This window comes from Apteryx rowi, unplaced genomic scaffold (assembly GCF_003343035.1).
Source record: "Apteryx rowi isolate R43461 unplaced genomic scaffold, aptRow1 scaffold_5, whole genome shotgun sequence".
Classification (NCBI taxonomy): Eukaryota; Metazoa; Chordata; class Aves; order Apterygiformes; family Apterygidae; genus Apteryx; species Apteryx rowi.
The window spans coordinates 9,148,874-9,161,485 of NW_020450760.1; the positions used below are offsets into that span (position 1 = coordinate 9,148,874).

General features: G+C 36.4%; 1 protein-coding gene across 6 annotated transcripts in view; it reads right to left on the bottom strand.

Annotated features, from left to right (window-relative positions):
* Positions 1–1,008: 1,008 nt before the first annotated feature.
* The window catches only part of TTC8 (tetratricopeptide repeat domain 8), a 36,051-nt gene continuing 24,447 nt past the window's right edge, over positions 1,009–12,612 (bottom strand). For all 6 annotated transcript variants that reach the window (XM_026079668.1, XM_026079666.1, XM_026079665.1 and 3 more), the window contains 6 exons: positions 10,212–10,322; positions 8,093–8,232; positions 6,606–6,780; positions 5,153–5,275; positions 3,470–3,553; positions 1,009–1,714 (listed from right to left, as the gene is read on the bottom strand). In XM_026079668.1, coding sequence (XP_025935453.1) covers positions 1,598–1,714; positions 3,470–3,553; positions 5,153–5,275; positions 6,606–6,780; positions 8,093–8,232; positions 10,212–10,322 — 750 coding nt within the window. In that variant the 3' untranslated portion in view covers positions 1,009–1,597. The remainder of the gene's footprint in view (positions 1,715–3,469; positions 3,554–5,152; positions 5,276–6,605; positions 6,781–8,092; positions 8,233–10,211; positions 10,323–12,612) is intronic.

Here is a 12,612-nt window from a genome sequence, read left to right on the forward strand (position 1 = left end):
CTCAACAGTTGTGCATAAACTGCTAAGACAAACATGTTCATGTTGTTTGATAGCTTCCTTAGCACCACCAGCTGGAAAGACATAACTGCAGTAGATCAAAGGATGGAACTTCCTTACAATTGCTTCCTTTCTAGCAGAAAAATAGGATCTTAATTAGCTAATGAAAGTTCCTATAACTTTCTCTCTTAATTTGTTTGTGACAAAATTCTGACAATATAAACACAATGTGGAAAAAAGTAACACTTCCATTAAAAATGCTGCATCTATTTATCCAATAACGTTGTTTCTGCATTTCACATGTTGTGTCACCAGTTTATTATAGTGTTGCTAACTCCATCACCTATAGACTGCTTTGTAAGGCAGCCTGTGGCTACATGTCTCTAAGCTTTCCAGTATCTACCTTTACCAGCTACAACAGTCATAGAAAGATGAGGGTGGAGAAGCCATGAATAGTAGAAAGAAGAGGAAGACGACAATCACAACCATGTTTAGGGCTGCTCCCTAAACCAAGAGAATCCTTTAAGTATCACAGAAGCATGACAAGATTTTAAAGGCCAGTTTCAGGATGTGCCATTTTAGAATATCTTAACATCCCACATTTCTTAAAGGTCTTTTTAAAAGGTCAGGTTGGGAAATCATGCAAATGTATCTGGTTTAGTTAGAACACAGAGATATGTGACTGAGACAAAGTCTTTGGATTTTTGCTGCTCTCAGTAGTGTTGCTGCAGTGACACAGATTTACTTAGTTATTTAGCAACCACGCTTTTGGGTGGTTACCTGTGCCACCACATTCAATGTCTTGTTCTCAATGGTTAGTACTTACCACTGCAAGCTTCTAAGCACCCTTTTCCCTTGCTGAAATGAAGATTGCACTTTCTTCTTGGGAGAGAAGCTATTACTGTGCTATTTAGTATCAGTTCTGCTGAGTCTTTCAAAATACTTCAAGATCTCTGACTTTTCAAGGCAATAAGGATGTAATTTTAATTTATATAAACAAAGGAGACAAACTATACAAACTGGAATTTATTTCATTCCTGTGGTACAACAAGTAATAGATGAACTTCTGCTTTGCATGTGTATTTTAAACGCATTTTAAGTACTTCAGTTTTAAAACTTAATGTTCAGTAAGAAAGCACAGTATCAAAAGCCAGGTTCGAAGACCAATTATGAAGTATTCTTACTCCATACTGCCTGACAGATTGTCACACATGAATATTTAAAAACACTTTTTTCTGCAGAAAAGTCAGAACAAATTCTTTAAAAAGTTCATTAATATTAAATGGAGACTTACTTGCTATTATACCAGACAACTATTTCAAAGCTGTCCCAGTGGCAGTATCTTGCCACTATTACACTCGCTCTTGTATATAGTTGCAACATGTGTTCTGGCTGCATTTCAAAAAGTGATACGTTTAAAGATGACACAAACTAATTAGGATTCTTAAATCTTTCCTGCTACTCAAAAGCACAGGTTTTGCCACAGGGACGGATTAAGTACAGTATATCTGTTTACTTTGAGGTTTTTTTTTTTTTTTAATGTACTAGACATCAATTCTGGCTGATTTTGAATTGTTTTTACACAATAAAAAATATGTCATCAGAGCATAGCAAAGTGCTCTTTCAACTGTTTGAGGAGCTGTTGTGTATCAACATGGTCTGGAAATGCTTCCTCTGACTTCTGAGCAGCTATGTAACTCCTTTGAAGATCTCCAATCTGTAAGAGAAACAAACTCATTTTACAGAGCCAAGCACTGCAATATTTATGCCATGTATTCTGTACAGTACATTTCTGATATTCACAAATGTTTAAACATAGGTCCTGAGACTGAACAAATGACCCTGGTACAGTATGGAGGCTTTCAAACTTAGTGTTATGTCTTCCCTCTCCCTTCAAGGGAAGGGGACAAACTTCAAGGGATGGGGAGAAAAAGACAGCTGTGTGATTTGAAGGGGAGGGGTTCATCAAGACAGTGACTTTTATACACCCTTACTCAACTTTTTGGAGACTGTACAACAAGGTACATCATGCCCAGTGCTTGAAGCAAGGAGAAATAAAAAAATTAAAGATTTTAAACTCAATATGAGTGTTGTTCTACACAAAGACAAGATAGAGCCAATCAGCAGTACTTTGCTTTTGTAAAGGCAGCAACTCCCTGTGATTTCCTGCTTCATCAAGGAGAAGAGCATGATCGTATTACAGAGCTGATGAGCTGTATGCTGCTATTCTCCTGCTTTTAGAAGCATGCTTCCACATGGTTCCCTACTTAGGGAATCTTATTTATTTTTTCCAAAATAGCAATCGTTTTTGGAAGGGGAAGTGTACATAAGAAGTGCATCTCAGAAGGGGGGGGTTCAGCAAAAAAGGACCAAAACATTTGGGAACTCAGCTCCTGGATGGATAGGAAAAAGCTACAGAAAGCTGTAGTAGGAGAGCTGGGTTGCCTGTGTGCAAGTGACCACAAAGCTACAGTGTGGCAAGAATTCTCTGCAGGGGAAGAAACCCGGGGTACTGGCCAGAGTGTTTACGTCTTGTAAACCATGGCCTTACACTGAATATGTGGACTGCGTTAGCAAGCTGCATAAAGCAATATTGCAAGCTGCATCTGTCTTCTCCCAGAGCCTGTGCAGTTCCTCTGTGCAAAAACTACCTAATAGGCCATTTACAGACTAGGATTTGCCCCTTAATCTGTAAGTATAAAACGCAATTATTCCAAAACCATCTTATGTTTCACAATGGAGAGGATATGCTTACAAATTAATGGGTTGTTCTCTTCTTGACGCATGTACTTCAGTATCTGTAGGAGCTGGGCTGCCCACACAGCATACACTCATAACAGAATATTTAAGGTGTAGGCACAAGCAAAGAAGTAATTTCTTCTTGTAAAATTTTAGGACTTATACAAGTTTCTCCTTATTAATAGGAATAAGAATGTCAGATACAATGTTAATTCAGTATCTGAGGCACCCCTTATGAAAGAAATTATTAACACACAAAATTCAAAGGTCATAAAGCTGAAGAGAATTTCCTTTTGAGATCACTAAGATCATGGACTGAACAATTGATATTCTTTCTATCATTACTGATAAATCACCTGATACCATTCACTTCATGTTCTGAAAAAGCCAATGATTGTAAAGACTGTAGATGGAATTGTTAATCTTCTGCACATTTGGAGAAATACTAAAATTCCTGTATAGTTATATAAGTTGTTAAATATATTGTTATATATAATTATATGAGTTGGCTTCACTTATTCTCAAAAGCAAACATTTGAATGACTGCTTTCACTCAAAGCTGCTGGGTATTAAAATGAAAATATAACTTTAGTTTTATCTTGAGTTTAGGCACTCTGTATTCTTTTGTCTTACCTATTTGGATTCTTTAAAATAATAATAATAATAATAATAAAACCCAACCATTCCATCAAAGGCTCAATTTTTAGATTACAAGAATAGGATAGTGCATTACCTTCTCTGAGAGTGTTGCAAAATTAAAATGGGGCTCATACATATGAGGTGCTAAAGATGAAGCAGTCTGTAGCAAAGCTCTTGCCTATGCAGAGGAAAAAAAACAAAAATGTAGTGAAATATGTGAGGGAGGGAGGGTGGGTGACAAGAAGCTAATGCATCTTTCTTCATGCTCTAAAGAAATCATACTGGGTTGTGTATAAGCCTTTAATAATAAAGCCATCTTCAACTACATAAAAGTTATACCTCTAGTACATCTAGGCATAATACAATTTAATAGGACTGAAATGAGTAAAACTCTTGGCTGAGTTAAAAGGGCTGTGTTGGGACCATATATAGTCAGGCAATTCAGTTCTAAATATGAAACAGAATATATTCATTAACAAAAAGAATTTAAAATCCTACTGTATTTTCCTACTGCTATTTAAAGCACTGGGTATTAATGATGCAGAATCATAAGCATCCCTGAAAAGCTAACTGACATGATCTTCACATTCTAAATTTGTAATGAAAGCCTTTACACTGTTTTCACACATTGTTTTCACACTTCCTAGTAGCTTAAAAAAACACTGTGAGATCAAGGTGAACTAGGTAACTAGGTAAAGCAAAATACATTAAATATTATGCCTCTGCTTTACTCTCCCTGCCAATTTGATCCTGTGTGCTGGCAAGGGATTGAAATTGCCAAGAGTCCTGCCCACCACAGTGTCTGGAGAGCAGAGTTTTCCTTGCTCTCTTTCCTCAGGGCTGCAGGGAGAACTGAAGGATGGAGAGATGTGTGTGTGACTATCCAATCTCCCAAATGACCCAGCATTCTGGTTTGCTCAGCCTAATTTGTCCAGACTTCTGCAGAAATGACAGTAAAATCTTTCTCCCATGAAAGAAAGAGAGAAAAAATGTTTGGGACTGGGGTGGATTTTTAAACAAACCATTAAGGGATCCTTTTTGAAGCTGTCAAGATTGACAGTACTCTGTTAAACACTAAACAATCCAGTCAGTTGGCACCAGCAGTCACTCTTCTTTCTGACTAGCAAGTTAGTAGTATTAAAAACTACTAAAAAGTTTGGGAACATATCAGATCTTTTAATAACAAAGATATCTGTAACCTATTTGGGAAGGCTGAGATAAGAACTTATTAAAACTTCCTCAGTCCAGTAACTTTGAGTACACATAATATTTAGGAATAACATTGTGAAATAAAATAAAATCCAAAATAAGCAAAATATCTTCACATGTGTTCATTCTTCTATGCATACTTTTATTGCCATGATGACTCTGAATTTTTATGATACATGTGATACAATGGAAGAAAACAGAAAATTTTAAGCTGAAAACTAGGAAGGTTGGAAACAATTGTAACGGAAGGGCTATCCAGTCCTAATTATTAGCAATCACCACCTCCCCAGCTATAACTGGATATAAATGCCACCTGGGATTTACATGTCTGTAAACTGACTGACCATGAAACCGAAACTAAAACTGAACTTCATCTGGGGAACTTCATGGGGGATGACCTGAGGATGTGGAGGTTACATTGAAACAAGCATAAAATTTATCCATGTTGTTTGCCTGGAATAGTGAGCTAGAGACTCACATGATGCCTCCATCTCAGGGAAAGGACATGCTTGTTAAGTACAAAAGAGCCAAAGGAAGCATTCTGCTTAGGCTGAGATTTAATACCAACCTGCTCAATGTGACCTTTTCGCATTTCCAGCACAGCCAAGTTGTTGTAAGCCTCTGCATGGTTGTTATTGTTAACTAATGTCAGCTTGAAACACTGGTAAGCCAGATTCAGATCTCCTATCCCCTAAAAGTAAGATTGTATTTTAATTTGTCAAAAGATTTGAAACAACATGTCTGTTTTGTTGTCTTTAGTATCTTTTCATCCATATGTACTGCCATGGAATATAAATCTCAATAAAAACATGCTGATTAGAACCATATGCGCTTTCTTCCCAGTTCCTCTCATATGCTTCTTATTCTTTAACCAAAAAGAATTTTCTCTCTCCAACACAAACAGCCATGATCCAAATGAGATTCACTTCATCTAATTTAACTTCTAGATGACTAAAGTGTCATCTAAAGATTAAGCTATATGCTACCCTATATAGTCAAAAGAAACACCCAGAGACATGTCCAGAGGGAGAATCATCTTGCCTCTCTCTGTCTCTACGCAGATTAAAAAGGAGCATATAAGCCTAGCTTTTAGATGGTTAAAATTAATGGGGATAAAACTTTCTGTTTTGAGGAACTGACTACTCTTTAAAGCTCTGGTTTTATGACTAAGACTGATACAGCATCAGGTCAAACATTAAAAGTGACAAATGCTGAAAAATACATGCACATCAGTTCAAATTTGAGTGCTTAGGCAGTATAAATTAATGTGTTTATCCTAGTTCCAGTACAGTCAAGATGAACAGGTGAGTTTCTCACTGACTTAAGTTAAAACATAATCAGCATCTGAATGGAACTCATATTTGGAAGCTATCAAAAAATTATTTGGTAACCTTATTCTGGGCATGCAGCTAAAGAGAAATCTAACACAACTTCTAGAAGAACATCTGCAAAAATGGGCAATGAATGTAAATTAGTGTAGGAAGTTAACAATTTTTATCACACAGTTACAAAATATTTCTATTGCTGTGTATAAGGCAGAGGAACTTGCCCTCTCAACTATAATGTGTGTAGCACTTTAATGTCTGCAACATGCTGTTGAATATGTATTTTTATGGCAACAGAATCCACCTAATACTCCACATCAAATAAAACCCAAAATATTTTGAATTATTTTTTTGTCAAATTAGCTTATGTTGCAACAAAGGCCCTCAAGGGTCTTGTACGAGTTGCAAATTTTTGGAAAGGAAGGTTAAAGAGAGTGCGGAGGGAGTATCTTTTAGCAGGAGGAAGCCACATTCTGTGAAGATGTACAGAACTCTTCTCTTGCTTCTTTCTCTTTCTGAAAGTGCAAATAACCCCTTAATTAAATTTATACTGTACTTTACTTTATCTTGTACTATATCAGTTTTTGTACTTTATTTCAAGCTAGGGCAATGATTACTTCCAAGCTACTCTTTTTCCAGTTACTTTTTCATTTTGTAAAATATTTATTCAGAAAAGTTGTTAATATTTTTTCATACCACAGCCACGTGTCCCAAGTTGTACCACACATCTGCTGTCTCCTCCTCATTATCAGCCAAAGAAAGTGCACGTTCAAATGAAGTTAGTGTCATATCATATTGCTGGGCATAGAAGCAACAGAGGCCAAGATTGTTAAAAAGCTGGCAGTTGTAAACACCCATCTGCAGGAGCCGTCTATATTGAGAGAAAATATTTGTTAAATCTATTTTTTGGATTAATTATATATATAGGTTCTATTCTAAATGATGAAATTCTCTTCTCCCTTTTCCCAGTCCCCCAAGGGTGCAATAGCCAAGTACATTATTTTGCTATTTCAGACTTTTTTGTTACAGTCTTACACTTGGTAAAGATTTCTTGAAGGGCAGTGCAGGGCATTTTTGATTAGTAGAATCAAAGTTGTGCAAAACATTCTCTGTGTAAATCAGAAAACCTTTGGGTTTTTGACTGTGCCACATGATCTGACTTTACTGTTAAAGTCAGAGCTGTATGCAGACTCCCTCTTTCTCCATCTCTCCTCTCCAATCCCTTAACCTTAATCAAGCCGTAACTTTTTGTAGTTACTTTTATAATAACTCCTCAGATTTCTTTTTTTTTGCTTGATTCCTGTCCTACAGCACTACTCTAATCACTACTAGTACATTTAGTATACAAATCTACTTTAATATTATATTTAAAGCATAACCCACAGATTTTGATTCAAATAGATTGTTTAATGTGTGTTTTAGGATGGAGATGTTTTATAAAAATTCTGTTTATTAATATTTACAGGAAAAACAGGTGTGCTAAGAGGGCCAGAGAAAAATTGGGCTGCTTTGTGCAGCATGGCTGTCTATTTGTGAACCTAAAGCATAGAAGAGCTCAGGTACTACAGAAATGACATGGCAGTGCTTACATTGACTTCATCTGCTCTTAGACTTGGCAACATGAGTCAGGCTCCTTTACACTCTGACTGTATTCAGATGAAAAGTAAGTAGCATGGTTTAACACTGTCTTTTTATTGCTTTCAGTAAAGCATGGGGGGAACACCAGCCCACATTCAAGCAAGGGATTCTGTGGTCACTTTGCACATGACTTTAAATGGAGCTTTTCAAAGACTGCTCCTTTTCAAAGGGCTAAATAGAAAGTCCACGGGCTTCCCAAATGCAAATGAAATTGAGAAAGGCCTCATGCTGTGAAAGATCATTTCTTGTTTATTAATCAGATAATCAACTATTTTGGTAATCTTCTATGTTGATACTTCTGCACACTTTGCATGCAATGATTACAAGTTTTTAAAAGAGATGTAACTACCACTGGTAGAGAAGATGCATAAGTTGGTATGCTGATTATATGGTGATATTTCTCCAAATGCTTGCTTATCTTTCCATGCCTATCTCCTAATACTCTTATTTTGCTATCAGCATAAAAAAATCAACCCTTTACATTACCCTCCTATGTGTCCAGCTTCCTACTCCCTGATCCCCCCCTCCCCTCCAAGTTTAGATACCTATAAAACCGCAGAGCTATCTCGGGCTGGTCTGAATAAAAATGGTTACTGCCAATACATGCAATGGCTTCCACATGAGTATTGTCTTGTTTTAAGACTTCTTTGTAGTACTCTGCAGCTGAGGAGATATTGTTCATTTCCTATACAATGGGGAAAAAATAAGATTAATTCTACTTTGTATCACTAATTTTTATTATGAAACTTGTTAAAATGACAATCTACAGAGTGCTTGATCTGTGCCCTGTACAGTACTTAACTACCTGAGATTAATTATATATGCTGTTACTGTTCTCTGATCAATGCAACATCACCAATTGGCATCTCCACAAGTGACATACTCACAACCACGAGAAGAATGTTCATTGATTTTTTTCAGGGCTAGCTGCACCTGTCATAACTGGATACCACTGGTACAGGAAGAGTTTCTTTTTTTAATACTGGTCATAAATTTAGCATGTGCAATGGGTATTTGCTATTTTTGGTACAATGTCCCATGATAAATAGTATTGTACAATTGATTTTTATTTTTAATGCTTTGTAAATTAATTCATTAAATGGTTTGACCATAAATGAGAATGTAACTGCATATGAAGTATTATTATGTGCCTTTGAAAACAGGAATCATGGATTAATTACCAAAACTTGTATTTATTAGGATGTGCCAGTTAAGACAATTGTATTGTATCAAAACATATGCTTGGATGTATGCTAGCTGGAAGATGAATTAGGGTGGACTTTTTGCTCTAAACAAAGTCATACTGTTTTTGAGGAGTGAAAGTCACGAGATGACCCACCCCCTATTAGAATAAAGTAAATTAAAATGGTCAAAAATATTTTTACATTTAGAGAGGAACATTTTCTAACTATGTGCTGTAGATACACTGTACTCTCCACCTGACTAAAGAATAAGCTTTTAGTTAATTTTAGCAGCACATGCACATTTAGCTCTGAAAAATAGCACTTCCTTTGATTAAAGGAAATAATACTAAATTAGTCCCTTTATAAATAGAAGCTCTTTTTTTAAACCAAGAAAAGGTCTGCAACTCTTTCCATTGTCAAAAGGTAGTGACACAGAAGAAAAGCTCTTAAGATGCCTGATACATATATTCCACTTGTGAGTGCAGGTAACAAGAACAGTCCTGTGCTGCAGTATAAATCTTTGCTCATGAAGCTATAATCCTGCACTCAGGCATCGGCGCAAAACTGTATCATGTCAACTATATACTGCTCTTTAAGAATTCCTTAAAGGGTTATGTAATGTTTTGTATGGCTCTGCAAAATAATATCCATATTAAAAACTGCTTAACAATTCAGAAAGAAAGGCCTCCAAAAATTATGCAGATGTTTTCTTCCTTGCTAAAGGACAAAAAGCATTTAACATAAAAATGGATTCATTCCTAGGGGTTAGATGAGAATGATGAGAACAGGCAAGAACGCCAGGTATGGATGTAGACAAAAAATTTATGACTTTGAACAAAATATTTGTTTTGGAATAGCATCGTTACCAAAACTCAGTATAACACAAATTTTTAAGCCTGCTGCTTGATATGAAAATACGTATTTTTAAAATGCAAAATATGTGGCTACCCACCTGAAACAAAAGCACTACTTTAAAACTAGTCGTCTTTAAAATAAAATTGCTTCCTAAACTAAGAAACATTCACATTCCAACTGTTCTCACTGGCTTAAGAAATTAACAGTGACTTACAGGACTAATAAAGACAGCATTGATCTGCAGACTATCTTGCTGTTTAATCCTGCCAACAGGCTGTTGGTGACTCAAGCAGTTTTAGTCCAATGAAAAATATATGAAGCAGACATAGCTACGTGGACGGCTTCTGGATCACCTGACTTAATGTGGGCTTGCTTCTGTGTGTCTGAACAAGGAAAAGTAGGATCTCACTGGTGTGATTAACCAGTCAAACAAACAAGCCTGCAAGGCTTCCCTGACATTACTTTGGTAGCTTCTTTGTGTAATGTAACCTGGTTTGCATTAGTGATACTGGAAATTAGTGTAGTTAATTTTTCATGACGTTACAGGTATATTGAACGATTGGCTCTTTTTCTTGCTCAGGCAGCTAACCTTGGCCACATTACAGATTGTATAGTATGCGCATACCTCATAGATCCTGGCAATTCCACAAAGAAGAGCCACTTCTCCAGGAAATCGATCTAATCCTTGCTTGAAAAGGTTTAAAGCTGTTACAGGCTGATCCAAGCGCAAATACACCTAAATAAAAAAAAGTGTATTTAAACGTCAAATGTCTGACTTCTATGCTGGTATTGCTGTTTGACAAGGGAGATAAATGGAAGGAATGACACTCCTCCCTTTATGCAGTAAACCATTAGCAAACATGGTGAACAATACTGGGAAAATAATGGAGTTAATACTGAATAAATCTCTAATGAAGATAAAATAGGCTAATTAAGATAATTACATTTGCCTGCCTATCATCTAGACATTAATTTATATGGGCATTATTAATAAACCAAAAAGTATCTTGTTATATATTAACTTATCAAAATAATATACTTTGACACTGAGGTGAAGGTAATACCTTGAATATCTTCCTGTTTAACATATTTTAAAACATATGTTTGGGCTTGAAAGAACTGGATCTTCAGGTTGATAGCGCTGGAATAACAAAATACTTTACTCAGTCAAATAAAAATGCACTGCACAGGGCAGTGACACATGGAAGTTACCTTATTGCTCTGCCAACCTTCCCAGTCATTGACAATAAAATGACTTAAGAGCAAGACGGCAGTTTGGTCCCTGTGGTTTTTGGCTTCTGTGCTGATTATGACAACATGTGATGTGGACAACTTTGTGTAAGACTGGATGGAGGACATCAACACATTGCATAGAAGCCACCTCTGCAGCTATCAGAGTACAACTCTCAAGCCTTTCTGTTGTGGGGTTTATCTAAAACAGCTACAGCAACAGGAAAAAAAAAAAAACACACATACTTTGGGAAACCAGATGACTAGAGTGATTAATCTGTCTCTAACTGATTGGTGAAAGTGCTTTAAATGCTCCCCTTGGAGAAATATTACATTAAATAAAGGTAATAATTGATATGACTAAAAAGGGGAAACACTCTGTGACTGGTATCCTTCTGACAAAAATATCTTGTGATGCAATGGAGAAAAAAATATCAACATTACTTGTATTCCTGAGAGTACAGTGTCATTCTTAATGTCAAAGAATTGCAGACTGTGAATGCCTTCCTAGTAAAAGGACTGCCATTTCAAATTGATCACCGACAAAAAAAAAGGGGGGCGGCAATTTTTTCCCAGTCATTTTGCTGCTACCACTTGCATGCCCTGTATTAAGCTAGGAAACTAGCTTAAAAAGCAATAAAAAGCAATACAAGCAATAAAATAGTGAAGGGGTTGTGTTTTGTGGAAAGGTTGGTACCCGGTAGACTAAGACTGCACCAGTGACACCAGCAATTAAAGATATATTTTAAACCAATGGTTTATTCCTAATTCACTCCATCTGTACATGTCACTGTATCTAAAATTGTCTTCAAATAATTTGCTATAATTTTTCATTTATAAACTGTGCCACAAGCTCTGATGGATTTAATGTCTGCATTAAATTTTAAACTTTAAATGAATGCCTCCGTTGTGGCTGTCATGCTCCATTCTCCTTTCTTTAATCACCTTTTGAAGTTTCATTTTCTCTTAGCAAGAGTTTTCTACACCAAAATTATTCCATAAAAAGTTTCAGTGGAAAGTACACAGATGAAAGAGAATACATGATAGCTGGGTATAACTTCTTAATTAGCAGGAGCCTAGGCTGGTTGTTTTATTTCTAAGAAGTATTACATATGTGAGTGACTTATCTGAGTTTAATTAATCTTAAATAAGTGCAGTAAGCCAGTGCATACTGACACACCTTCAAATAATTCAACTTTTTTGGAACTAAGAGAGAGAATTTTAATTAACTTTTTTTTTTTTAAATCTGATCTAGCTATGAAGCACAGCTATCTTCATATTCTTAGAGGAAAAATGCAAAAAATGGAGGACAGGAAGCTCCACTAGAACTGTTCCTTTTTTACCTTTGTTTGCTTGTTTGTTTATGAACTATGCTTTCTGAACATAATGACTCAAGGTCTGGTCCATGCTTCATCTGGAGGTTCATTCCAAAGATACACTCACTACAGATCCTCTGTGCAAACACTGAGCCAAGGCAACATGGCCACAAGCTCTACTAAGGAATTCCCATGCTCAAGCACGCCACGTATCACACGGCCCTGTATCTCTGCGGTACAGCCACTGTCCCCATGGGTGACAGAAGAAATGAAAAGATGGGCGGGACGAAGTTCCACGTACCACAGCTACTTTGGGGAGACCTGTTCTTGAAAAGTACTATAGCTACAGTCATTTAGCTTTAAATGCTAAATGCAGAGTACCTGGATTTTCTCTTTGGAATCTCTCCTATTTCTGGCACAAAAATCCCATTTCCAGATCTGCTGGGTCATGGAATACTTTGTAAATTCTCAGCATTCCTG